The sequence below is a fragment of the Zophobas morio genome, unplaced genomic scaffold (assembly GCF_036711695.1).
Source record: "Zophobas morio isolate AGI-343-1 ecotype UQ-CSIRO unplaced genomic scaffold, CSIRO_AGI_Zmor_V1 ptg000038l, whole genome shotgun sequence".
NCBI classification, from domain to species: Eukaryota; Metazoa; Arthropoda; class Insecta; order Coleoptera; family Tenebrionidae; genus Zophobas; species Zophobas morio.
In genome coordinates, this window is record NW_026972143.1 from 1,922,421 (window position 1) to 1,949,257 (window position 26,837).

The window sequence follows — 26,837 nt, forward strand, 5'->3', positions numbered from 1 at the left end:
GATTGTTTTATTTTTTAATTTTTCAATTTTAGATATTTTAATTTTTAAAATTTTAGATTTTTCGATTTCTCAATTTTTCAGTTCAGTTCTTCGATATTTAAATTTTTCAATTTTTCGAATTTTTCAAATGTTTCGATTTCTTAATCTTTTGATTTTTCTACCTCCCGGTTTTAGATTTGCTGTTTTTCAATTGTCATTTTGTCAAATTTTCGATTTTTTAATTTTCCAAATTTGATTTTCATAAACTCCCAATTTTTCGATTTTTCAGTTAATCGATGTTTTGATTTTACCATTTCTTGACTTTCGAGTGTTTAGATTTTCCTGTTCTTCAGTTCTTTAATTTTTTGATTTTTCAGATTTTTGATTTTCCAATTTTAAAATTTTTTATTTTACCATTTTTCGACTCCACTTTTTTGATTTTCCGATTTTTCAATTTTTAAATATTTCAATTTTAGGATTTTTCAATATTTCAATTCTTCAATGTGTCTACCTTTTTACTTTTTCGATTTTTCAATTTTTGGATTTTTAAATTTTAGATTTTTCAGTCTTTTTTTATCTTAATTTTTCAATATTTCTTAAATCTTTCGATTTTTCGACTTCCGGGTTTTAGATGTTCTGTTTGTCAACTTTTCGATTTGTTAATTTTTCATTCCCGATTTATCGAGATTTGATTGTTCAGGTCTTCGATTTATCAGTTTTTCAATTTTTTATTTTGGCCTATTTCGGTTTCTCAGTTTTTCCAGTTTTCCAGTTTTTCGTTTTTTGAATTTTCCGACTTTTTCAACTTTTAACTTTTTGTTTGTCGATTTCTCGTTCTTTTGATCTTTCAATCTCTCAATTTTTCAGTTTTTCGAATTTTTAAGTTTTTTGATTTCTCGATTTATCGAGATTTGGATTTTTCGATATTTTGATTGTCAATTTCTCAATTTATAAATTGTTCAATTTTTAACTCTTCGAGTTTTCGATTTTGGCCTATTTCGGTTTCTCAATTGTTCGACTTTTCGACTCCACGATTTCTTGATCTTTTCATTTTTCGATTTCTCGGTTTTTCGATGTTTCGATTTTCCAGTTATCCGATTTTTTAAATTTGGGAGTTTCGATTTCTCGATTTTTCGTTTTCGGTTTTTAAATTTTAGATTTTTTAATCTTACATACCCGAAAAACGCGATTTTTTGAAGAAGAGGCGAAGACGAGGATTTGGAGAAAGCAGCGATGACGGCATTTTTAAAATTGGCCCGCTTTTCGTGGTAATAAAGAGATAACTTATCGATAATGCGGTTAATAGTGTGTGAGGTAAGAGATAAATAATTTATCGATAAAGCATTAATGCAGTTAATAGTGTGTGAGGTTTGAATGTGAACGGAGGGAAATTGAAACTCAGGATGTCTTCAAAGATGGAAAGGGATGACGAGGTTAATATTCCGTTGAACCAGATCGACACCCCCACGTTGCCCACTGTGCAGTATTTTAGGAGCATTTTTGATAGGGTAAGTGGATTTTGAGGTGTGATTCATGGGACAAAGTAGACGGTGTTGGGTCATTTATATTTCGAGATTAAAAGTTAGATAAGGTTTTTGAATGAGGTATTATTTAAATTGGATGAATTAACCCTCTGAACTCACAAAGTAACAAATGTTGATGCTAAATTTGGTTTTACAAACCGTGGTGGTAGTGGTGGATTCCAAAATTAAATTATTTGGATATTTGGGACGGTAAAAAGGCGGCAAATCCACGGAATTTCAAATCCAATTTGATTTACTGGTAACTTTAGTACGTAATCATTAAGCAATATCCGCGGAAACAATCACAAATTACACTAGTCATAAATCATACTGTAATCATTAAATCAATATCAGATATTGTTAAAATTGCAACGAAATACGTTATGTGAGAAAAGATTGTGAGAAAAAAGTCTAAAAATTAAAAATACCCAAAAATGCGCGAAGGTTATTTGGACAGAACTTCCCTTGCTCCTGAAGTTCAGCCCAACAAATCCCGCAAATTCCAAGGCGACGCGGTCGGTACAAGTGCGGACAATATGAAATCGAGATAGTGAGAAATCGAAAATTTAAATTTTAAGTTTTACAGTTTCTGAATTTTTCGATTTTTTGATGTTCCGATTGCTCGATCTTTCGATTTTCGACTTTTCGGATTTCGAATTTTTGGTATTTCAATTTTTCGGTTTATCGATTTCTCGATATTTTAATTTTTCAATTTCTCGATTTTTCGACTTTTCGGATTTTCGATTTTTTTTGGTTTTCTAATTTTTTGATGTTCCGATTTTTCAGTTTTTCCAATTCCCAATTCTTCGTCATTTCAGTTTTGGAATTTTTCAATATATCGGTTTTTCAATTATTCATTTTTTTTGTTTTTTCGATTTCTAAATTTCAGATTTTTCAAAATTTAAATTTTTCGATTCTTCAATTTTTCGGCTTTTCGATTTTTCAGTTTTTCGAATTCCCAATTTTTTGTCATTTCAATTTTAGAATTTTTCAATTTCCCGATTGGTCAGTTTTTCGATTCATCAATTTTCCGATTTTTAAATTTTTCGACTTTTTGATGTTTCGATTTTTTGGTTTTTCAATTTTTCATTTTTACTTCCCGAGCAAAGGAAGTATTGTAATCAAGTCCGTCGGCCGACTCTCTACTTTTACATTTTCTCGATCTTTCATGACCCCTAGAAGACGAATAAATAGGTCTCTCGTTTCCGTCTGTCTGTCCGTCTGTCCGTCTGTCTGCCGTCCCGGATTTTTATTAGATAGATAATCTTCGAAAGTACTGTTTTGTTGCCAATTTTGTATTTATATTAGGCATATCATGTAGATGGTAAAACGCTAACCAAAATTTGTCTAATCATCCTCACCACTAATGTGATGACGTCACTTCAATATAGTAATATCATAGTCTTACACATGTAGTTTAGGTTCTCAGTTTTTGGATATTACAGTTTTCGGATTTTTCACGTTTTCCATGTTTCAGTTTTTCTTTCATTTTTCAGTTTTTGGATATCTCAGTGTTTGGGATTTTTCAATACTTCGATTCTTCGACTTTTCGATTTTTGACTCCTGGATTTTTCGATGTGTCGATAATTTTACTTTTTCAATTTTTCAGTTTTAGATATTTTAATTTTTAAAATTTCAGATTTTTCGATTTCTCAATTTTTCAGTTCAGTTCTTCGGTATTTAAATTTTTCAAGTTTTCGAATTTTTCAAATGTTTCGATTTCTTAATCTTTTGATTTTTCGACTTCCCGGTTTTAGATTTTCTGTTTTTCAATTGTCATTTTGTCAAATTTTCGACTTTTAATTTTTCAAATTTGACTTTCATAAACTCTCAATTTTTCGATTTTTCAATTAATGGATGTTTTGATTTTCCCATTTCTTGACCTTCGAGTGTTTCGATTTTACTGTTCTTCAGTTCTTTAATTTTTTTATTTTTCAGGTTTTTGATTTTTCGATTTTTCAGTTTTTAGATATTTCAGTTTTAGGATTTTTCAATATTTCAATTCTTCGGCTTTTCTATTTTTGACTTCTGGATTTTTCGATGTGTCTACCTTTCTACTTTTTCGATTTTTCAATTTTTGAATTTTTAAATTTTAGATTTTTCAGTCTTTTGATATTTTAATTTTTCAATATTTCTTAATCTTTCGATTTTTCGACTTCCGGGTTTTAGATGCTCTTTTCCGCTTTTCCAATTTTTCAACTTTTAACTTTCTGTTTGTCGATTTCTCTATTTTTCGATTTTTCGACTTCATCACTTTTCGATTTCTCGTTCTTTTGATCTTTCAATCTCTCAGTTTTTCGAATTTTTAAGTTTTTTGATTTCTCGATTTATCAAGATTTGGACTTTTCGATATTTTGATTGTCAATTTCTCAATTTATAAATTGTTCAATTTTTAACTCTTCGAGTTTTCGATTTTGGCCTATTTCGGTTTCTCAATTGTTCGACTTCTCGACTCCACGATTTCCTGATCTTTTGATTTTTCGATTTTTAAATTTTAGATTTTTCAGTTATTTGATATTTTAATTTTTCAATATTTAAAATTTTAGATTTTTCGATTTCTTGATTTTTCATTTCAGTTCTTCGATGTTTCCGTTTTTCATGTTTTCGAATTCTTCAAATGTTTTGATTTCTTAATCTATCGATTTTTCGACTTCCCGGTTTTAGATTTTCTGTTTTTCAATTATCGTTTTTTCAAATTTTCGATTTTTCAATTTTTCAAATTTGACATTATTTATGAACTGTCGATGTTTTGATTTTCCCATTTCTTTTCGAGGGTTTCGATATTCCTGTTTTTCAATTTTTTTAATTTTTCGATTTTTCATTTTTTAGTTTTTTAAGGTTTTGATTTTTCGACTTCACTTTTTCCTTACTTTTTTGATACATATTACAGTGTTCGGATTTTTCAGGTTTTCCATTTTTCAGTTTTTCTTTCATTTTTCAGGTTTTGAATATCTCAGTTTTGGGATTTTTCAATATTTCGATTCTTCGACTTTTCGATTTTTGACTTCTGGATTTTTCGATGTGTCGATTATTTTACTTTTTCGATTTTTCAATTTTTCGATTTTTAAATTTTGGATTTTTTAATTTTTAAAATTTTAGATTTTTCGATTTCTCGATTTTTCAGTTCAGTTTTTCGATATTTGAATTTTTCAAGTTTTTCGAATTTTTCAAATGTTTCGATTTCTTAATCTTTAGATTTTTCGACTTCCCTGTTTTAGATTTTCTGTTTTTCAATTGTCATTTTGTCAAATTTTCGAATTTTTAATTTTCAAATTTGATTTTCATAAACTCTCAATTTTTCGATTTTTCAATTAATCGATGTTTTGATTTTCCCATTTCTTGACCTTCGAGTGTTTCGATTTTCCTGTTCTTCAGTTCTTTAATTTTTTGATTTTTCAGGTTTTTGATTTTTCAATTTTTGAATTTTTTAAGGTTTCTATGTTTCGACTTCACTTCTTTGATTTTTCGATTTCTCAATTTTTCGATTCTTTAGGTTCTCAGTTTTTGGATATTTCAGTTTTGGGATTTTTCAGTTTTTCGTTTCGTCAGTTTTTCTTTAATTTTTCAGTTTTTCCATATTTCAGTTTTAGGACTTCTGGATTTTTCGATGCGTCGACTTTTTACATTTTCGATTTTTAAATTTTAGATTCCTGAATTTTTTGGTATTTTAATTATTCAATATTTAAAATTTTAGATTTTTCGAGTTCTCGATTTTTCATTTCAGCTCTTCCATTTTTCAATTTTTCAAATGTTTCTATTTCTTAATCGTTCGATTTTTCGACTTCCCGGTTTTAGATTTTCTGTTTTTCAATTGTCGTTTTTTTCAATTTTTCGAATTTTAAATTTTAGATTTTTCAGTTTTGTGATGTTTTAATTTTTCAATGTTTAAAATTTTAGATTTTTCGTTCTTGATTTTTCATTTCAGTTCTTCGTTATTTCCGTTTTTCATGTTTTCGAATTTTTCAAATGTTTTGATTTCTTATTAATCTATCGATTTTTCGACTTCCCGGTTTTAGATTTTCTGTCTTTCAATTGTCGTTTTTTCAAATTTTCGATTTTTCAATTTTTCAAATTTGACATTTATAAACTGTCAATTTTTGATTTTTCAATTAATCGATGTTTTGATTTTCCCATTTCTTGACTTTCATTTTTTAGTTTTTTTAAGGTTTTCAATTGCTCAATTTTTCGACTTGTTAGGTTCTCAGTTTTTTGATATTAGTTTTCGGATTTTTCAGGTTTTCCATTTTTTAGTTTTTCTTTCATTTTTCAGTTCTTGGATATCTCAGTTTTGGGATTTTTCAATATTTCGATTCGACTTTTCGATTTTTGACTCCTGGATTTTTCGATGTGTCGAATTTTACTTTTTCAATTTTTAGATTTTTAAAATTTTAGATTTTTCGATTTCTCGATTTTTTAGTTCAGTTCTTCAATATTTGAATTTTTCAAGTTTCCGAATTTTTCAAATGTTTCGATTTCTTAATTTTTTGATTTTTCGACTTCCCGGTTTTAGATTTTCTGTTTTTCAATTGTCATTTTGTCAAATTTTCGATTTTTAATTTTTCAAATTTGACTTTCATAAACTCTCAATTTTTCGATTTTTCAATTTAATCGATGTTTTGATTTTCCCATTTCTTGACCTTCGAGTGTTTCGATTTTCCTGTTCTTCAGTTCTTTAATTTTTTGATTTTTCAGGTTTTTGATTTTTCAATGTTTCGATTTTTTAAGGTTTCTATTTTTCGACTTCACTTTATTGATTTTTCCATTTTGTGACTTCAAAATTGTACATAGTAATTGGGTTTTAAACTGTATCAAATATCACAGTCTTACACATGTAGTTTATGACCCCGAATTGAGTTTTTACCGGAAACGTCCAGATTTTTGGAAAGAAAAATCAAAATTAGGAAACAACATTTTGACATTTAATTTGAAATATATAAAACCGAATGCTTTGAAATCTTGCAGATGGTTTACAGTTATGATGAGCATGATAAAATTTTAATCACAACATATTTAGTTATCCCCTCAAAAAAATTGATGACGTCACCCCAAAATTTTACTGAATAAATCCTATCTAAAATGTACAAAATATGATGAGTCTCTTCTTGTGATTTATCATTCCATTCATATTTTTTGGATTTGCATATACAGGGTGACCCAAAAAAATTAATGGATGCGTGAATTTATTTTTTTTATTTAATCAGGAACTACAGAACCGAATGCTTTGAGATTTTGCAAATGTTTTAAGGTTATAAAGAGCATAATAAATTTTTAGTCAAAATATATTTGCTTATCCCCTCCAAAAAATTGATGACGTCAGCCCAAAAGTTTGCCGAATAATCCTATCTAAAATGTACAAAATATGATGAGTCTCTTCTTGTAATTTATCATTCCATTCATATTTTTTGGTTTTGCATAAACATACAGGGTGACTCCAAAAATTTAATGAATCTGCATATTTATTTAATTGATTTAATCAGGAACTAGAAAACCGAATGCTTTGAAATCTTGGAAAAATTTTAAATTTATCATACGCATGGTAAATTTTTGATCAAAATATTATATTTGCCTACATAGTAAATGGGTTTTAAATTGTATAAAATAATATAGTCCTAAACATGTAATTTACGACTCCGAATTGAGTTTTTACCCGAAACGTCCAGATATTTGGAAAAAAAATCAAAACTATAAAACAACATTTTGCAATTTAATTTTGAATCTGCTAATCCGAATGTTTTGAAATGTTGCATATGTTTTAAGGCTATAAAGAGCATCATAAATCTTTACTCAAAATATATTTGGTTATCCCCTCCAAAAACTTGATGACGTCAGCTCAAAAGTTTGCCAAATAAATCCTATGTAAAATGTACAAAATATGATGAGTCTGTGCTTGTGATCTATCACTCCATTCATATTTTTGGATTTGCATATACAGGGTGACTCAAAAAAATTAATGAATGCGTAAATTTATTTTACTGATTTACTCAGGAACTACAAAACCGAATCCTTTGAAATCTTGAAGGTGTTTTAAAGTTATCATAAGCATGGTAAGTTTTTGATCAAAATGTATTTGCTCATCCCCCCTAAAAAATTTATGACGTCACCACAAAACTTTGCTAGATAAATCCTATCTAAAATGTACAAAATATGACGAGTCTTTTCTTGTGATTTATCATTCCATTCATAGTTTTTGGATTTGCATATACAGGGTGACCCAAAAAATTAATTAATAATAATGTATTTTATTGATTTAATCAGGAACTCCAGAACCGAATGTTTTGAAATCTTGTAAATGTTTTAAGGTTATAAAGAGCATAATAAATTTTCAGTCAAAATATATTTGGTTATCTTCTACAAAAAACTGATGACGTCAGCTCAAAAGTTTGTCGAATAAATCCTATCTAGAATATACAAAATATGATGAGTCTGCACTTGTAATTTATCATTCCATTCATATTTTTTGAATTTGCATATACCGGGTGACTCAAAAAAAATAATGAAATCTACTGCGAAAAAAAAACATAATAGACATGCAGTCGTCACGTTTCCGACAGCGACTAAACTCTTTAGACCAATTTTTTTTCGTTACAGGCCGACATCGACCACGATGGGTTCATCACAATCCAGGAGCTCCAGACCATGAGTGGCAGAAACAGCCTAACCGACGAGCCCATCCCGACCCATGTGGTCCGCAAATTCCAGCAGACCGCCGACGCCAACCACGACGGCCGCCTAGACTACACCGAATTCGTAAACATGATCAACGACCAGAAAGTTCACTCGATTTTCGGCCGATACGCAGTGGCGGCTCGTAAGCTTCTGGGGAGGAAGGGCAAAGACAAAAAAGAAAATAATAATAATAATAATAATAATAATAATAATAATAATCTTCATTTCCCAACAGAAGTGTTGATATTGCTTAGCAGTAAGTTTTGACAACATTTTTAATAATAAAAAAAAAACGTACAAAAGAAATAGTGTACTTAACAGTTAAATAAAAATTGAAAATTAATTATACTTTTAATATACCTATGTAGGTAGGTGTGCAATAAAATTTTTCAAACCACTTACTTAGTTACGAAATTTGTTTATAGATGAAATCCATTCTTGTTTCTTTTTGTCTCACAAAATGTTCAATTACTAATTCGTTCAAGTTCTGGGTTGAACGAATTAATCTTTTTTCAATCGAGCACATTGCCAACGCACACAGTCTATCTTGAGCCATGGTATTTCTGACAAAAGTCTTTATACGTCGAGAAGCACCTTTCACATTCACTTGTTGTCATCAACAATTATGTTTGTCAAGTGTGCAACTTTGACACTTATTTTTCACTAAAGTGGCTCCAGCATGTCACTCAGTGTCCAAAAAACACTGAAACAAAATGTAGGAAGCACAAAATTTTCAAACACTTGAGTGACAACGACAGCATTTGGTATCACTGTGTGAAGTGTCCATACAAGGTTAAACGAAGGTCTGACTTGAAGGGTCTTTGTGTGGATAGGAGGTTCATGAGGTGGTACAAGTGTGGAATTTGTCCATACAAAACTAAACGTTTAGGTAATTTAAAAATGCACATAAATGCGCGACATTTGAATGAAGGGGACATCAAGTGGTACAAGTGTGGAAAGTGTCCTTACAAAGCTAAAGACAACTCGACTTTGAAAAGACACATAAAAGTGCGACATTTGGGTGAAGAGGATGTCAAGTGGTACAAATGCGACAAGTGTCCCTACAAGTCCAAACTGAGTACTCCGTTAAAGCAGCACATAAATGCGCTCCATTTGGATGAAGGGGACGTTCAGTGGTACGAGTGTCAACAATGTGTGTTCAAATCTAAGCGAAAATCGTCGTTGAATAGACACATAAATAAACGCCACTCAGGTTTTTAGTTCAAATTTTGGCAAGTTTAAAGGTAGAGTAGGCCATGATTTTGACAGTTACGGTTAATGCCAACACTAGTCTCCAAAAACCCCAACTAGTTCAAATTTAAAAATACGCATTTTTCGTTGCAGGCCGACATCGACCACGATGGGTTCATCACAATCCAAGAGCTCCAGACCATGATTCGCAGAAACAGCCTAACCGAAGATCCCATCCCGTCCCATGTGGTCCGCAAAATCCACCAGATCGCCGACGCCGACCACGACGGCCGCCTAAACTACACCGAATTCGTTAACATGGTCAACGACCCGAAATTTCGCTCGATTTTCGGCCGATACGTGACCAAGTACGTGAATTTCGTGGTCCCCCGAAGGAAGCTAGGAGTATGGGACGACGAACCAGATCTGGAAACTCTGTACGAAGACGAATATTCGTGTTGCCCCCCCAGACTCGGGATGATCATTATTTCGGTCATCGAGATAATTTTTTTCTGTATTGATGAGGCCAAGGAGGCCAATTCCACGAAGTATGCGGCGGGGCCCATGGCCATGTTGTTTATTTACGACCCGGCGAAGAGATACGAGTTTTGGAGGTTTTTGACTTACATGTTCGTGCATATAGGGTGAGTTTTAGTCGTTTTTGTTGTTGTCAAGTTGGCTGATTTTTGCTTGAAGGTATCTCCATCTGGTGGTCAACTTGGTAGTACAATTCTTCATTGGGATTCCGCTGGAAATGGTCCATGGGTGGTGGAGGGTTCTGGTGATTTACTTCGCGGGGGTGGTGGCTGGGTCGTTGGGGACTTCCATCACGGATCCGACGTCTAAGTTGGCGCCACTATAATCATGGTAAAACTATAGAACCAAAAAAGTCGTCTAGTAGGCTGTGAAATTTAACTGTCAAACTAAACAAACCCGGTAGTGTTGCCAACATAATCCTAGACGACTTTTTTCTAATGCAATAATCAACTGTATTATTATATATTATAGTTTCGTTGGTGTTGTTGCAGAACTGGTCAGAAATGAGCTTCCCAGCAGTCCAACTCATCAGTTTCCTTCTTATAACCGGCGTGGACGTCGGTACTTCCATCTACAACCGCTACTGGGCCAATATGGAGGAACATATAGGATACGTTGCGCATTTTGCTGGGCCTGTGGCGGGTCTCCTGGTCGGTATAGTTGTTTTGAAGAACTTGAAGCTCACGAAGAAAGAAAACGTGATGTGCTGGATTGCCGTGGCTGTTTATGTTATATTGATGTTGGTCGCAATCTGTTGGAACATTTTCTACACTGATTATTTCCCCAAACAAATTTAAATTGTGTTTTTTACAAGTTTTTTTTTAATAAAAATTTACAAAATTGTTTTGGTTTAATTTCATTGGTGCCGTAAAGAAATAAATTTATTTGTTTTAACAAGCGGTGATCGATTTTGCCGAAAGGTTTAAAAATCGAGATAAACAACAATTGACGGTTATCGAAATCAAATTTGCTTTAGTAGATATAAGTCTGATAATAGATTTACCTATATAGATAAAGTACTTTATAAAACTCAGTATAATACTAATAGTTGACTGATGTATTGTTAAAAATAATGGAACCTACTTTTTGAACGCGTTGTTAAGAAAAAGATCTCTTGTCGATATGGCTATTATTAGAGTTTGGACTGTGACCGTTAAAGAATACAAGGAAGTATTTTCATTCCTTCGACGATGGAGATGGATTGGTACTGTATCGTAACAAATAATACTTCTCAAACGTTACTATTTTTGTCTCACTTTCTCTCATTGAGGTTCATATGGTAGGTACGTATTCCCTATCGTATTACCTAGCATTTTAGGGGCGGTCCTAAAGATCTACCGGAACGATCGTACAAAGCAGAAGTTCTCAAACAAAAAAAGATTGTTTTGTCGAACTTGAAAAGAAGATGTTTAATGAAACAGATGAAATGTAATTTTTTTTGTCATGGTACCTATTGTAAACAACACGTTTTTACGCGCAAGTGGACGGTGGAAATTGTTTATTCGCTTTTGCATTTTGCCTACAACAATACATAACTGTTTGAGAGCCTCTGTCAAATTTCGGGTTGCACTCCGACAGGCGGAGCTATGTGCCATCTCCCTCGCGCATGTAAAATGAGATAGGGCTTTGTTGTTCTTGTTTCTCTACAATTGCTTTATCAAGACAGTGACGACTGGTGATGACACGGGCGAGCCAAGCCCCGCCCACGCGCCATTATGAAATGTGTGTAAATTTAAACTTACTAGTAGGCAGTGGCGGCTCGTCAGATGAGGCAAGTGAGGCGGCGCCTCACAGCATAATATCTTAAGAACAGATTGACTTAATTTATAATTAAAAAAGAGTTTTCAATGCATTAGTTACAAAAATATGTTGAAATGGGAAATCTGTACATGATTTTTTATTTTTTACCCTTCCTGCTGATATTTTCCGTTGAATACCGTACGATTTATGCCCCTAGTTCTTTAACTGAAGCGGCGAGAACGTCGGTTCACTTGAACCAGCGAAGCCCAATCACAGACACGGATTTCGATGACTCAGCTCCTATACTCCCATACATGCGTCCGTTCGGAACTGAGGCGATATCTTCGGTGCTTCTCGGCCAATTTCGGCGTACTCATTAAGCCATTTTTCCATTTATTTTACAGAACGATAGGGTTGCGGGGTGCGTGGGTAATTAGCATGAACGTGAATAAAAACCCACGTGTTGGTGTTTTGTGTTATTGTCTCTTTCATAGGTACAGGTGAGTGAAAAATGAATCCCGAGTACGACATCGTCATGTTGCTTCTTGAAACGCCGTTTTCACGGCGAACCGAGCTAGAACGTCGGCAAATTTTGCTAAATATCGAGCAGTCAAAACCGTTAATTCATTTAACTTCCATTGATAAGCGACAGAGTCGTCAGTACTCCAAGTCATTTAAATCAACTTGGTACCTACGAAACATATAAATGGCTCTGCCGTAATATTTACACAACATCCCGGGATACAACGATTTAACGAATTTCATCCGAAGTGCAAAGTTCCATGAAAGTTCCAAAGTACATATTAAAAATTTCATGGGCTTAAAATGTTTAGAAAAAGAACACAACAACTATTCCCGAATCCCTCCAAGAAAGTGCTACTTTCAACAAAATTTTGACTTGTAAAAACATTGTTGATTCAATGTGTTATGGGTGTTATTATTATTATTATTATTATTATTATTAGGACCTACCACTGACCCGGGAATGACCGGTATTCAGGCAAGACTTCTATCATTACTAACTAGTAAGACCAAGTAATATTACTATTATTGTCAAACTTCTATCATCGCCTCACCACATCAGACAGTCACGAGCCGCCACTGCTAGTAGGGCCCGGATTTTACGTCACACAAAATGACGAAAAAGGCGCCTAAAATAGGCTTTAAAAAACTTCAAATTAGGTTATAAAAATGTTGAAATAGGTTCAAATAGGTTGATACAAATCTGAAATCTTCAAAATTTCAAAGCAACTAAAACAATTTTTTTCAGTCTTTATATTGTTTAAGAGTTGTTCAAAATATTAATTAATATAATACATATATTTAATTATTTAAAGATTTAAATATTTGAATATGACTGTAATAAATTTAATAATTTATTCAAGGGAAGCATTCGCATGACAAACTATATATCGCTCTAGATTTTCACCTGTCATTGATGTGTGATTATCTGCTAAGATATTTTTTAAGCTTGAAAACGATCTTTCTGCATCAACTGATGTAATTGGAGCAAATTTAAAATGTGTCCAGTCGCAATCAAAGGGTTCGGGACTCATGTCCACATTCTCGCCAGACAATAAATTATTAATTTTTTTGATAAATTTAAAGCCGGGATTCTTTTCCAAACTACTTTTTAATTTATTGAACGCGATTTTGGAATCCTTCATTGAACCATTTTTTAATGAATTGTATGTTTGCGTTACGATTTCTACAGCCTCAGTTAGTGGCAGACCAATCGCTTCCAATTTTGTTATGTTGTCCGATAATATTTTAAAATTGGCCTTAATGTAAAGTACGTCGTTCTTCAGTTGTGGTTTATTAACATATATTTGTGCCAACTCGATGCATCGTGCGTCTCCTGTGGTAAAAGTCATGATTACCTGAAATATTTATTTAATTGACAGAAATGAAACAATTTAATTCAAACCTTGTGTATGTCATCAAAATGATCTGCGTAAAATAATGCGGCCCTTATCCATGTCCCCCATCTCGTTAATACAGGCTGCGGTGGTAGTGGAATATCGGGCAAGGTCTGTTTATAAAATTCAACTCGAGTTGGAGCTTTTAAAAATATTTTTTTAACATTCGAAATTAACCCGTCGACAGTTTCGTACTGGTTACGTATAGTGAACCAAGAGCTATAAGGTTATATGGCCATCATAAAAGTAGTTGACCGCAAATAAATACCCCCTTTGTGTGGTTCGCACTAAGCTTACCGGTTGGCAATAAATCATCTTCTAAACATTTCTTGCTCATATTTAACAGGGCCGGCTTTCAAAGCGAGTGGTTATTTCGGAATAGTCAGCGGCTGCAGGTAGTAAAGAAATAGTGGAGTGGTGGATTTTCATATTTAGTGAAAGCCGCCCCTGAACGAAACCATAAGAACCGGTCGAGCTGCAGTGGACACGTTATTTACGACCCTAAAACCTTTTCTATTGTAAACAACTTAACTTCGACACAATGGGATGATTTTATGATGGCCATATAACCTTATAGCTCTTGGTTCACTATACTGACTCACACACAAGGTGCAAACAGTGCGCCAAACATGTCAAATGTTGCAGATTTTCGTAAAATATTTTTAAATTCGTTCCGGCCTTCAGCATATACGCCGCACCATCTGTCACTAAAAGCTTGACTTTATCGTATTTGATGCCCGCAGGCCACAGTACACCTAAAATATTATAATAAAATGATGTAAAATTTAAGTAGATATTATTTAAATAGGTTTAAATTTACCCAAACTTTGATTTACAAATCGTGAAATGGTAAGATTATTTATTGGTTTTTTCTAATTTTTTTGTACTAAGCAAAATTGGGACACTAGCCGCTTCACAATCTAATTTTCCAATTATCATATTTGCCATATATCTGCCCACTGAATCTGTTGTTTCATCGACAGAAATCCAAATATCGTTGTCTCCAATGTAAGTTTTAATTCTTTCAACAGTCTGAAAAAAAAAAATTAGTCCAATAATTTAAAATATACAATTTCTTCAATTACGTCTTGAAAACACTGCTCCAGGTGATTTTTTCGAAGCGTGGACTCATCCGGAATGTGTTTTCCAGTGTATTTTTGTAGGAACTCTTTTAGTTTGGGACAAGACAACTTGTTTTCAAATAACGTTATTTTTTGCGAAACACATTTATATCTAAGTTTCATGTAAATGCCTTAAAAAGGAACAAAAAGGCAGACAACCTAAAGTCCGGGCCCTACTTACTAGCATTTGGAACATATATTTTTTTTTAAACAGAAACAAGTTCAGTAATAAGAAGTAAAACAATGTATAAAGAGATCGTTTTAAATCATCCGATTTTTTATATTTACCTAACTTTGGCTATATTTTCAAAAAGAAAACACAATTGTCGTAGTCAAGTACCTATACAGGGTTATATATGTATAACTAGAGAGCGGATTTATAAGCACAAAAAAATTAAGAATAAGCGCTTAGATAAGCACAACATTTTCAATAAAAAAGTTTTATTTTAAGCAAAAAAGCATTAAATAAGCATAACACCTTCATTAAAAAAGTTTTATTTTAAGCAAAAAAGCATTAAAAACATAATCATATTACAAATCAAAGAACACTTCTTAGAACTTTGGATAAAATATTATTACAATCATCCTAGACTTTATATTTTACACACGTACCTATTTCAGTTTTCTTTAAAACAATTTATGGTTGTAATATGTTCCAAGTTGTCCACTGTAAAATTTTTTCGCCGATCACTTAAAATGTGTTTAAAATTGGAGAATGTGCGTTCAACATCCACACTCGTTGTTGGCGAAAATTTGAATTTTGCAACTAATGTTGAATCTAACTCCAAATTTTCCACCTTCTGGCCTTGTAAAACACGAGCAACGTCGGAAAGAACACCGAAACCTGCATTTTTATTTAACACTTGATCAAGTTTTTGAGATACTCTAGTACCAATATCACCCCTTACTGCATTTGCTTGTTTAAATTCTTTCACTAAGTTTACGGCATCTACCAACAACATGTTGGGTTTTTCTAACTTTTCTATTACCTCACATACGAATTGATAATTGCTTCTTAGAAAAGCTAGATCTTGTCGCAAATCTTTGTTTTCCAAAATACTTATGCAATCTTTAATCGATTGAGAAGAATCTTCGCTAAACTCCGTAACTACTTCCTCAAATTCTTTGATATATTTGTCATAATAAAATGTGGCCTGTAACCATGTTCCCCACCTCGTTATAATCGGCTCTGGGGGCAATGGTATGTTTGGAAATTTTTCCTTAAAATGTTGCACTCTTAGTGGGGCTTTAACAAAAATCTTTTTACCATTTGCCACTAATTTATTAACAGTAGGAAACTGCAAACGTATTCCTTCAGCCACTCTGTTTAAACCGTGGGCAATGCAAGTAGAGTGAATTAAATTGGGGTACAATATTTTTAGATTATTCCCTGCTTTCAACATATAACGAGCTGCATCCGAGATCATCAATAAAATTTTATTGGCAAAAATAGTGACGTAAGACTGTCATTTACAAATCTGGTAATTGTATTGCCATTTGTTTTATCTAACATTTTCAAACTTACTACATACCCTCGACTAGGGAAATTTTCATTTAAGATTCCAACAATTAAATTTGCCACGTATCTTCCACAACTGTCGGTTGTTTCATCGACAGCGAACCATAAATAATTATCTCCAATGCGATGTTTAATTTCGTTGTAAACTTGCTGAAACACATATAATTTTTTCGGAGAGTACTTTCAACCGGAATATGTCGGTTGCAGTGTTTTTCACGGAATTCTTGAAGAGGGCCTTTCTCCAATTTTTTTAAAAGTATATTGGACTGGATCATCATTTTACATAAATCGAAATTAAACTGAAACTGCTCATCTTTTGTGGAAGTAGATGCAACAGATTCATGTATGGTCTGCTGTTTAATTTTAGAAACGTCAAACATTTTCTTCCTTTCTATACATGAAGAGTCGTTCTGACATGTTGCGTCACGTTATATTTTTTATCACTTTGAATCTAAAGCAACGTACATATACAGGATTAACAAAGGAAAATAGATAAAAAAAAATTAGTGGGCTTACGGTTTTCACACAAGCTCTGCAGAATATTTTGTTGTTTTCTAATTTTAATTCTGGAAAATCCCTTATCCACTCATCCGGCGTCGATTTTTCTTTCGGCATTCTTTTAAAATATTAGTAATATTACCAAAAAGAACTCAACATGTAACAAGGGAGAACCACGTATAACATTGTACTACGACAGATGCGATAGACTGATGGTTGTGAAATAAACAGTTCATTTACTTAAAAGTTTCCATTAGAAAAATTTTAAGGTAGGTAGTTGGGTACAATAATCATCTTTTCTGGAAAATGTGAGAATGCGCTCGCCTTTATTGTTATAAAGACGAGCTAAGATAAGACTGATTTTGGCAAATCACATACCTTCCAAGAAAATAGAGGGTGGGTGGGTGGGGCTAGTACTTGCTATGACAAGACTTATTTCGGCAAATGACATATCTTCTGAGAAAATCGGGGGCTGGTGGGCGGGCCAAGATAAAACTGATTTTGTCTCTATTAATTTTGTAAAAACTTGTGAAATTTAGAGGTGTCATATTACAAATTTCCATAGTAACGAATTAAATTCCTAAATCTTCCCGAAATATGCAAAATATCATGAGTTTTTACTTGTGTGTTATCATTGCATTCATATTTTTTAGATTTGCTTGTACAAGTGAAAAAAAGTAATGGATGTTCAATTTATTTTATTGATTACGTCAGGAACGGCTCACTCCATTTTTCAGATATTTCGAAGTACACAAAATGACTAGAATTTCCACATTTTTCAAAATTTCTAAAATTATCAGGCTCCAGTTATACCAGAATTTTTAATTTTAACCTTTTCCAATATTTTCAAAATTTCTGGGTCTACCATATTTTTCCCACACTTTCTCAATTTTTTCAGATTTTCTAAAATCTCAGGAGTCTAAAACTAAAATTTTTGGAATATCTGAAATCTTTAGAATCTGTGAGATGTATAGGATAATAATTAGGGTGTTTAAGACCCCCTAATTCTTGTAGGATTGATAAAAATTAAAGGAAGCATTCTTAAGATTTGTACGATTTTTAGATATTTAGGATTTTTGTTTTGTTTAGACTCTTTGGAATCTTTAAAATTTTTGTCATGTTCAGAGTTCATGCGTTTTTTACAAATTATAGAATTTTTGACATATTTGGAACAGAATTTTAAAAACCTTTTTAACGTTTGAGTCCTTAGAGTATTTAGAATCTTTAGAGTTTTCAGAGTCCTTAGAGTCTTAACAATCTTTGGTAATTTTGGATACTTCAGAAATTTTATAAAGTTTAGAATTTTTATAATTTCTAGGAACATTAATACTTCCAAGATCTTTACAATTTTTAAGATTTTGTTGCATGTTTCTTCTATTTAGAACCTAAAACTGTAACTTATTTAGCATTTTTGGTGCCTTTACTATTATTCTAGTAATCTAGTGTATGAAAACTTTAGAATTTTTGAAAAGTTGAAACCTTTTAAATATTTCAAATATTTGGAAAAATTTGGGAATTTTTAGAATATCTACAATCTTAATAAGAGTGTAAACTTTTGAAATTTTGAGATTCAATATTTTTTTATTTTCTTTTAATTTTTGAGAATTTTCGTAATTTGCAAAATTTTTGAAATTTCCAGAATGTTCAGATTTTCCAAATCGGCCCAAGTTTTCAGATTTTTCGAAGTAGGTACTCAAAATGACCAGAATTTCCACATTTTCCAAAATTTCTAAAATTATTATCAGGCTTCAGTTATACAAGAATTTTGAAATTCAACCTTTTCCAATATTTTGAAGATTTTTAGGTCCATCACATTTTTCCCACACTTTCTAAATTTTTTCAGATTTTCTAAAATTTATAGATCTCAAGAGTCTAAATCTTTGGAGTTTTTGGAATCTCTGAAATCTTTACGGTCTCCAAGATTTATAAAATAATAATTGGGGTGTTCAAGACCTTCAGTGCTTTTAGGATTTATAAAAATTAAAGAAAGCATTTTTCCGATCTTTACGATTTTTAGGTCTTTAAGATTTTTGTTTTCTTTAAAGTCTTTGGAATTTTTAAAACCTTTGGTATTTTAAGAATTCACGCGATTTTTACAAGTTTTAGAATCTTTGGCCTTTTGGAATTTCTCTAGAACCTTTAGAATCTTTCAAGTATTCGAAACAGAATTTTAGCTGTTGACCCCTTAGAGTCCTTTAAGTCTTTAGACCCTTTAGAGACTTTCCAATCTATGGAAATTTTGAACCTTTGGGAATTACTAGGAGTTTCATAAAGTTTAAAATTTTTGCAATTTCTAGGATCATTAGTACCCTTAGGTTCTTTAAATTTTTTAAGATTTGGTTGGATCTTTTTTATATTTGGAACATTAGAACTTTAGTTTATTTAGAATCTTAAGTGTCTTTACAATTCGCAGTTTCTACTGTATGTAATCCGTGAAAACTTTTATACTTTTTGAATCTTTCAAACCACTTTGGAATCTTTAGAATCTCAAGAATCTAGAATCACTAGAATTTCTATAATTTTTAGAGCTTTAAGATTTTTATTATTTTTAGATACTTAGATCTTTAGGATTTTTATCATCCAGTTTTTAAATATTTGGAATCTGTGGAATTTTCGGAATTTTTGGAATCCCTGAAATCTCTTTAGAATTTTGAAATTGCCGGCTTCTTTAGTTTTTTTTAATTTTTTGAAATTCCTGAAATCCTTGTAGTCCTTAGAGTTTTTGGCATCCTTGAAAGCCTTAAAACCTTTGAAAGGGTTAGAATATTTGGGACTTTCACATTTGGAATCTTTCCAGAAATTCGGTCAGAATTATAGAACGTCTGTAACTTCTAGAATTAACATTGTACATATTTTACATTTATTCGACAAAATTGTAAGATGACGTCATCGATTTGTGTCAGACAAATTTTCGTTATAGTTTTGGTCCCAACTGTCTTTTTTAAAAATGTAAAACCCTCTCGGGGGCCCCAAATGTATTTTTTTTTTTAATGTAAAACCTCGGGGCTCTCAAATGTATTTTTTTTTTAATATGATACTTTCTCGGGGGCCCAACTGTCTTTTTTAACAATGTAAAACCGTTTCGGGGGTCTCAAATGTATTTTTTTTTTTAATGTGAAACCTTCTCGGGGGCCCCAACTTTCTTTTTTAATATTGTAAAACCTTTTCGGGGGTCTCAAATGTATTTTTGTTTTAAATGTGAAACCTTCTCGGGGGCCCCAACTGTCTTTTTTAACAATGTAAAACCTTTTCGGGGGTCTCAAATGTTTTTTTTTTTTTTTAAATGTGAAACCTTCTCGGGGGCCCCAAGTTTCTTTTTTAATATTGTAAAACCTTCTCGGGGGCGCCAGATATATATATTTTTTTTAATTTGAAACCTTCTCAGGGGTCCCAACTGACTTTTTTTAACAATGTAAAACCTTTTCGGGGGTCTCAAATGTTTTTTTTTTTTTAAATGTGAAATCTTCTCGGGGGCCCCAACTTTCTTTTTTAATATTGTAAAACCTTCTCGGAGGCGCCAGATGTATATATTTTTTTTAATTTGAAACCTTCTCGGGGGTCCCAATAGTTTTTTTTGATAATGTGAAACTTTCTCGGGGGCCCAAAAGTATTTTTTTTTTAATGTGACACCTTATCGGGGGTTCCAACTGTCTTCGTATTTTACAGTAAATAAAATTATAAATCAGTCAAAGAGAGAGGGGGTGGGCGGAGCCAAGTTTATCTTTTTTCTAATAGTTTTACGAGTAAGAAATAGCCCCGCCCACCCACCCCTCTCTTGATTGTAGTGTTTACTCTTAATATTGTTAATTAATATTTTCGTAATTTATCATTGCATTCATATTTTTTGGATTTGCTTTTACAGTGACTCAAAAATTTATTTTAGTGAATAACTCAAGAGTTGCAGAAATGAATACTTTGAGATTTTGCAGACGTTTTAAAGTTATTGTAAGCATGGTAAATTGTTAAGAATATTTATTTATTGCCCCCAAAAAATTGATGGAATGGCTCACTCGATTTTCGCAGATAATTTTGGGAATACAATACAGTTATTTTTAGCATTACACTGCACCAATCCAAGGTGGTATACGTGTTGATCGTAAATGTTGATTAGGTCATCACAAAATTGTGTGAAGAAAAGACTCAACTCGAAAATGCTGAATATGTTTCATTATACTTTTGGTGCGATGAAAGTTCTGTCGAAACAAAGTTGGATCAATTTTTGGACCATGGTTGATAATAAATAATAAATAAAACAAAGAACGATTTGAAATGCAATATACTTTTCACAATCGCACGGAAGAAATAGTTTTGTATGACACGTCAGTTAGACGACAGGTCCGTCAGGAACGCCAACTATTGAAATTAATTCGAAGTGGCGATTCCCATACAAAATTTTTTGAATTTTTTTTTAGACGTATTCAGGCAATTTTTAAAATTTTTCTCTCCGTAAGAACCATCGTCGTACTTCAACGAATATTTGAAAACAAAAATTAGCCGAATCGGTTGAGTCGTTCTCGAGTTATGCGCTTAGCAACACATTTGATAATCCATTTTTATTATATAGAAGATAAGTCTGCTAATAGATTTATATAGATAATAAGTACTTTATAATACTCAGTGTAATACTAAAAGCTGACTGATGTATTGTTAAAAATAATCGAACGTACTTTTTGAACGCGTTGTTAAGAAAACGATCTCTTGTCGATATCGCTTTTATTAGTGTTTAAACTGTGGCCGGTAAAGAATACAAGGAAGTATTTCGATTCCTTCGACGATGGAGAGGGAAGACTACTTCCGGAGTACTATCAAGAAAACACGCCTCTATCTTCTACGAGTATGCGTATTTTAGGACTAGTTTTGAGAGGGTAAGTGGATTTTGTGTTTGGTGGTGTACACTGCAAGATATAATCAGTTATCGTTAGTTTATCCACACTATAGAGATCATTCAGTAGGAACAACTCGCTATTTTTAGTGACTCGTTTCATGCGTGCTGACTTGTAGTTTATCTCGTGAACGTATTAGGGCGCGCAGCGCAAAGTACTTCTCTTTCTTACACATTGGAATTAGAGACTTATTGGAACATTGAATTGCGGTACTTTGGTTATCTTGAATTGCGGTACTTTGGTTATCTATATAGACTTTAGTCTGAAAGATTAGAAATTTGGCATTGGTTTTGATGCTAATCCATAGTAATCTTCCGGTGGAATTAATAAAAAACATTCGTGTTGTTTGATGGGACCATTGTTTACTGTTGATGACAGTTTTTTTGTAAAAAAATAAAAATAGAGATTAGCATTTTTTAATAACGTTGAATTTTACAGCCATCAAGACATGGAAAATAAATTAATAAAACTAAAAAAATTAAAATAATAGACTGTGTTTTTCTAAGATCAACTACAAAATGTTATTGTTATTACACTATTTTTAATTCTTTACAAAAAATTCATCTGCACAAAGTGTAGTAAATTGTGTATACGAATCAATTTTTAAATTTTCAAAAAGATCTGCAACTTGTCACGAAAAATATAAAGGAAATGACAACATAAATTAAAAAAAACCATCGCTTTTGAAGTGTGCATGTTGCGCTACTGATTGAAAGTTAATTGTCAGATTGTGATGACTCACCATGTTGAACTTAAAATGAACCATGTCTACTTGACTACGATAATTGTGTTTTCTTTTTGAAAATAGCGACTCAATTATTCCTAAGTTAGATATATAACGATGTACAATCTATATATATATATAAATCAATTGCTGTTCGTTAGTCTCGCTAAAACTCGAGAACGGCTGAACGGATTTATCTTATCTTGGTTTTGAAATGTCCGTGGAGGCCTAGGGACGGTTTAAAAGGTGAGAAAAATTCGAATAATTGCCGGTAAAACCCTAAAAACAGCACTTTTCTTCTTGACAACCAAGTGACAATCTTTTATTTCTAAAAAGACAAAAGACATCAAATGTTTCACAGCTCAGAACATGTTGTATTGGAAAATAGAATTTCTGTATTTAGTATTTTTGTTTCTCACCGTTTAAACCTTCTCTGAATTTCCATAAATATTTCAAGACCAAACTCTCAGCTAAAAGATAAAAAAATTCTAAAAATTTTGCATGGGAATCGCCACTTCGAATTAATTTGAATAGTTGGCGTTCCTGACGGACCTGTCGTCTAACTGACGTGTCATACAAAACTAATTCTTCCGTGCGATTGTGAAAATTATACAGGGTTATCATAAATGATTGTAGTCGAAGTAGGCGCTTCTTACTTTCAAAAAATTATTAATTATAGTCCACTAAAGTTATGGGGAATTTTTGTTTTGCTTTGCTGTCTGAAGAATGTCATATTTAGGGATGGGGAACTGTTACTTTTTTGAGGAACAGGAACAATTTGTTACTGTTCCATTTTAGGAACAGTTCCAAATGACAGTGATTCTGGAACAATTCGTTATTGGGTTTCCTAGGAAGAACACTTTCATCCCGTATACCTACTATGGGCTTCTGCTACAGATAAAATTGTTATTTGTTCTTTAATTATATGAAAATTTAATAATTTTTATTTATTACCAACGTAGCCTGTAAGAGAAAATTGACGTTCCTATATGTTGTTTTTTGTTGCTGTTATCTAATTTCTTAGTTTACTGTTTTATTGGAAAAAAAAACAAAATTAAAAAATATATTAAATCTTGAATATATAAATTATTGTATCACTGCATCCAAATACAACAGTGCCTTTATTAAATAAAATTCTTTATTCCAAATAATTCTCTATTTTTTACCTTTCTGCTTATATGTATTATTATTTATTGTATTATTATATTATATGTTTATTTTATTCAAATATGAATAAACTTTTTATTTTTAATTTGCAGTTTGTGTTGATTTATAATTTTTTATTAATTAACTGTTCAAATTTAATTATTTCACAAAATCGCCAAAAACGATATTCACTTGTTCCCGTTCGCGATATTTCGGCACCCATCGTTACGTTTCGCTTTCGCAGCGGATTTAATTTCCAACCCGTATAAACGTTATTATTCTCTATTAATCTGTTCTTGTTTCGGTTCCAACATCGCAAATCGCTAGTTTCACTTATAAAACCAGTTTTGCGGACTTACATTTTAAAGGAACAGATTTATCCCGAATAACTGTTATTTTGAATATTCGGTAACAACTTGTTCCTGTTCCACGTTGGTAACTAGGGAGGGTATTCTATGTTGGTAACAGTTCCGAAATACCTGTTCCGTCAAATACTCCCCACCCCTAGGTGAGGGTATTTTATACTGTGTTGTTGGCTGTGGTAGTTGGTTTGAGAAGTTGGTAGTTGCTAGTTGCAAGAGCACGTGTATTTAAACATAACCTCAGATATTAAATAACATTTTCACACCATTTTCAAAAAGAAATCATCATGGGAAAGCCAGGTATTGCAATTTTATATCGTATCTGTGTTTATTTTCGTAATTAATTATATATTATAGGATTTTCGCAGGGTGGTCGCGGCGGCGGCGGTGGTTTTGGTGGACGTGGTGGGGGTGGCCGTGGGGGCTTTGGAGGCGGAGGGGCTAGAGGCGGAGGACGTTCAAGTTTTGGAAGAGGAGGCGGCGGCGGGGGTCGCTCTAGCTTTGCAGGAGGAGGTCGTGGTGGACGAGGAGGCGGCCGTGGGGGAGGTCGTGGGGGCGGCAGAGGTGATGGATTGAAAGGGGGAAAAACAGTTGTAATTGAACCGCATCGTCATGAAGGAGTTTTTATTGCAAGAGGTAAAGAAGATGTTTTGGTGACGTTAAATCTCGTTCCTGGCTCAGAAGTTTATGGAGAAAAAAGAATTTCAGTAGAGGTAAAATTTGCAATGCAAGGGTGTTAGTTAAATTATAATATATCATATTTTTTTAAATTAATGCAATATAATATCAAAACATTATTTTCAGAATGACGGAAACAAAGTGGAGTACAGAGTATGGAATCCATTTCGCAGTAAACTAGCTGCAGCCATTCTTGGTGGGGTGGAATACATTCGCATGCCTATAGGCAGCAAAGTGTTATATCTTGGGGCTGCTTCTGGAACCACAGTGTCCCATGTGTCAGATATTGTTGGACCCGAAGGATTAGTATATGCAGTTGAATTTTCTCATAGGCCGGGTCGAGATTTAATAAATGTGGCGAAGAAAAGAACCAATGTCATTCCAATAATAGAAGATGCTAGACATCCACATAAATATAGAATGTTGGTGGGAATGGTTGATACAATATTTGCAGATGTAGCACAGCCTGATCAGGCGAGAATCGTGGCATTAAATGCCCAACACTTCTTAAAAAATGGTGGTCACTTTGTCATTTCTATTAAAGCACCATGTATTGATTCTACAGCAAAACCAGAGGCGGTGTTTGCTGCTGAAGTGGAAAGATTGCGGGCCGACAAATTTGTACCGAGACAACTAATTACGTTAGAACCTTATGAAAGGGATCATGCTGTAGTGGTTGGTACGTTTAGGTCACCGTCTTGAAACCAATGAAATAGTTGTAAATGTGTTTTCCATATTAAGGGAAAAAGTAGTTTAGTTATTACAAATTGTTTTATAATGTAAGATATAAAGTTTTTGTAACAAATTGAGTTTAATTTTAAAATTTCCATAAACTTAACTAAGCATTATTATTTGTGTTGTCAAATAACCGGCTATTTTCAAAAATAGTTTTAATAGGTGGATATTGATCTCGACATTTATCCGGTTAAAAATCTGGATTTTTATGAATATGAATTAAGTGATAGGTATTATATAGGTATTCACGAATATTTAATTTATTATTAAAATCTAAAAAAAAAAAACAAATTCTCTTTAGTTTTGTCGGCAAAAATACATAAACGACCTTGAACAAAAATAGAATTCTTAAAATTATGGAAACATTATTCAAAAGTTTAGTTTGTGTATTGTTTAAGTATATTATAGTTAGTTGGACAACGTAATACAAATTTTACTTTGCCTCGCCTAAATAGCGAGCTTTGGGACTAGGAATCCAGGGGGCGTGGTACAAATTTTTTGTCAACGGGCATTTTCATTACAGTTAGCCAACGTATTAGGTTTATTTTACTCTACATCAGATGCGCCATCAAACATTAGCATCTACTGAGTTTTATTTATATCAACCATTGTCAAAAAATTGATCGACCGTTGTTTCGACAGAATTTCCTTCGCACCTGTTGAGTATTAATTATTTTGTAAAGCGACCTTCAATGGTGAAATCAGACTAGGCCATGTTAGGGTAGAATGTAAGAGCTATAAGTTAAGTTGGTACTGTCAGAACTGGCAAGAAGAGAAGGGGAAAAGAAGGGCTTGTGTCAAACGCCGTATTGTGCGACGTCCTTTTTTTTTCATCTCGACCGTCGAGCAGACAAAATGTTCGGTCTGATAGTGTTTATTAAATAACAAAAGGCGCTTTTTGTTATCCAAATAAATTCATTTCTTATCCAAAGTTAATAAATTAATAACAGCACCAAAAGTACAGGGTCATTATAAAATACTGTAGTCAACTCACCTATGAAAAACAATTGAAATTTTTCTCGTGCCGCTAATCACCAAAATGATTTCAACTCTTTTGAAATGTCACGAACGTCGAAACAAATCTATCAAATGTGTCAAAAATTGATATGCCAGGTTTGCGGTTTAATTTCATTTTAAATAGACACGAAAATACGCCAGGCCAGAGCATTAAGGGTTGCAGTGTTATCGAGCATCGAGCATTTGTGAACGCCACTGCAATACATTTCAGTTTCAAAAATTGTAAATTGTCAGAAAAACGTTTAAGGGCTTTGTCATGAATTACACCTTGGAAAGTCGATTGGAGTTGAACAGAATAAATCATCTGGTCTGTTTTGCAAACAAGCAATAATTTTTCAAATAATGAAATCCAAAAAGTGAGGTTAAATTTGCCGAAACCAATGAACACGGTAATTAATTAAAAAATTACATTTTTATAGGTACCCTGAAGGTAAAAATTGTGAAAAATCACGTAATGGACAATGGCAGAGCAAGTCTTATCACAGTTAACGAACAGTACCACTGTTTTAAAATGACAATGAGTACCTAATGAGTTTTTGCAGTAAATAATTTTGCCAAAGTTGTGATCCCGCGAAAGTTCTGTTTGTAAATTGTAAAGA

At 32.6% G+C, this 26,837-nt stretch overlaps 3 protein-coding genes across 3 annotated transcripts; all 3 read left to right on the forward strand.

Moving 5' to 3' along the window:
• Positions 1-1,313: 1,313 nt before the first annotated feature.
• On the forward strand, positions 1,314-9,761 carry LOC135140173 (uncharacterized). Its single transcript, XM_064070602.1, has 3 exons — positions 1,314-1,487; positions 8,091-8,424; positions 9,513-9,761. Exons 1-3 carry the CDS (start codon positions 1,383-1,385, stop codon positions 9,674-9,676), a joined length of 603 nt encoding a protein of 200 aa, XP_063926672.1. The 5' UTR covers positions 1,314-1,382; the 3' UTR covers positions 9,677-9,761.
• LOC135139957 (protein rhomboid-like) lies at positions 9,678-10,737 on the forward strand. Its single transcript, XM_064070322.1, has 3 exons — positions 9,678-9,816; positions 9,885-10,003; positions 10,388-10,737. Exons 1-3 carry the CDS (start codon positions 9,678-9,680, stop codon positions 10,691-10,693), a joined length of 564 nt encoding a protein of 187 aa, XP_063926392.1. The 3' UTR covers positions 10,694-10,737.
• A 10,683-nt stretch (positions 10,738-21,420) lies between these two features.
• On the forward strand, positions 21,421-25,291 carry LOC135139958 (rRNA 2'-O-methyltransferase fibrillarin-like; the record flags this gene model as incomplete). Its single annotated transcript, XM_064070324.1, has 3 exons — positions 21,421-21,558; positions 24,177-24,521; positions 24,613-25,291. Coding segments are annotated over 3 exons (1,059 nt in total), but the record flags the coding sequence as incomplete, so codon positions are not given.
• Positions 25,292-26,837: the final 1,546 nt, after the last annotated feature.

Bases quoted from the DNA above. Each gene is read 5' to 3' on its own strand.
- LOC135140173 (XM_064070602.1), top strand. From the start codon at position 1,383: ATGTCTTCAAAGATGGAAAGGGATGACGAGGTTAATATTCCGTTGAAC. The intron at 1,488-8,090 runs GTAAGTGGATTT...TTTTCGTTACAG, and splicing joins TTAGGAGCATTTTTGATAGG to GCCGACATCGACCACGATGG. The intron at 8,425-9,512 runs GTAAGTTTTGAC...TTTTCGTTGCAG, and splicing joins AGTGTTGATATTGCTTAGCA to GCCGACATCGACCACGATGG.
- LOC135139957 (XM_064070322.1), top strand. From the start codon at position 9,678: ATGGTCAACGACCCGAAATTTCGCTCGATTTTCGGCCGATACGTGACC. The intron at 9,817-9,884 runs GTTGCCCCCCCA...TGTATTGATGAG, and splicing joins GTACGAAGACGAATATTCGT to GCCAAGGAGGCCAATTCCAC. The intron at 10,004-10,387 runs GTGAGTTTTAGT...GTGTTGTTGCAG, and splicing joins TACATGTTCGTGCATATAGG to AACTGGTCAGAAATGAGCTT.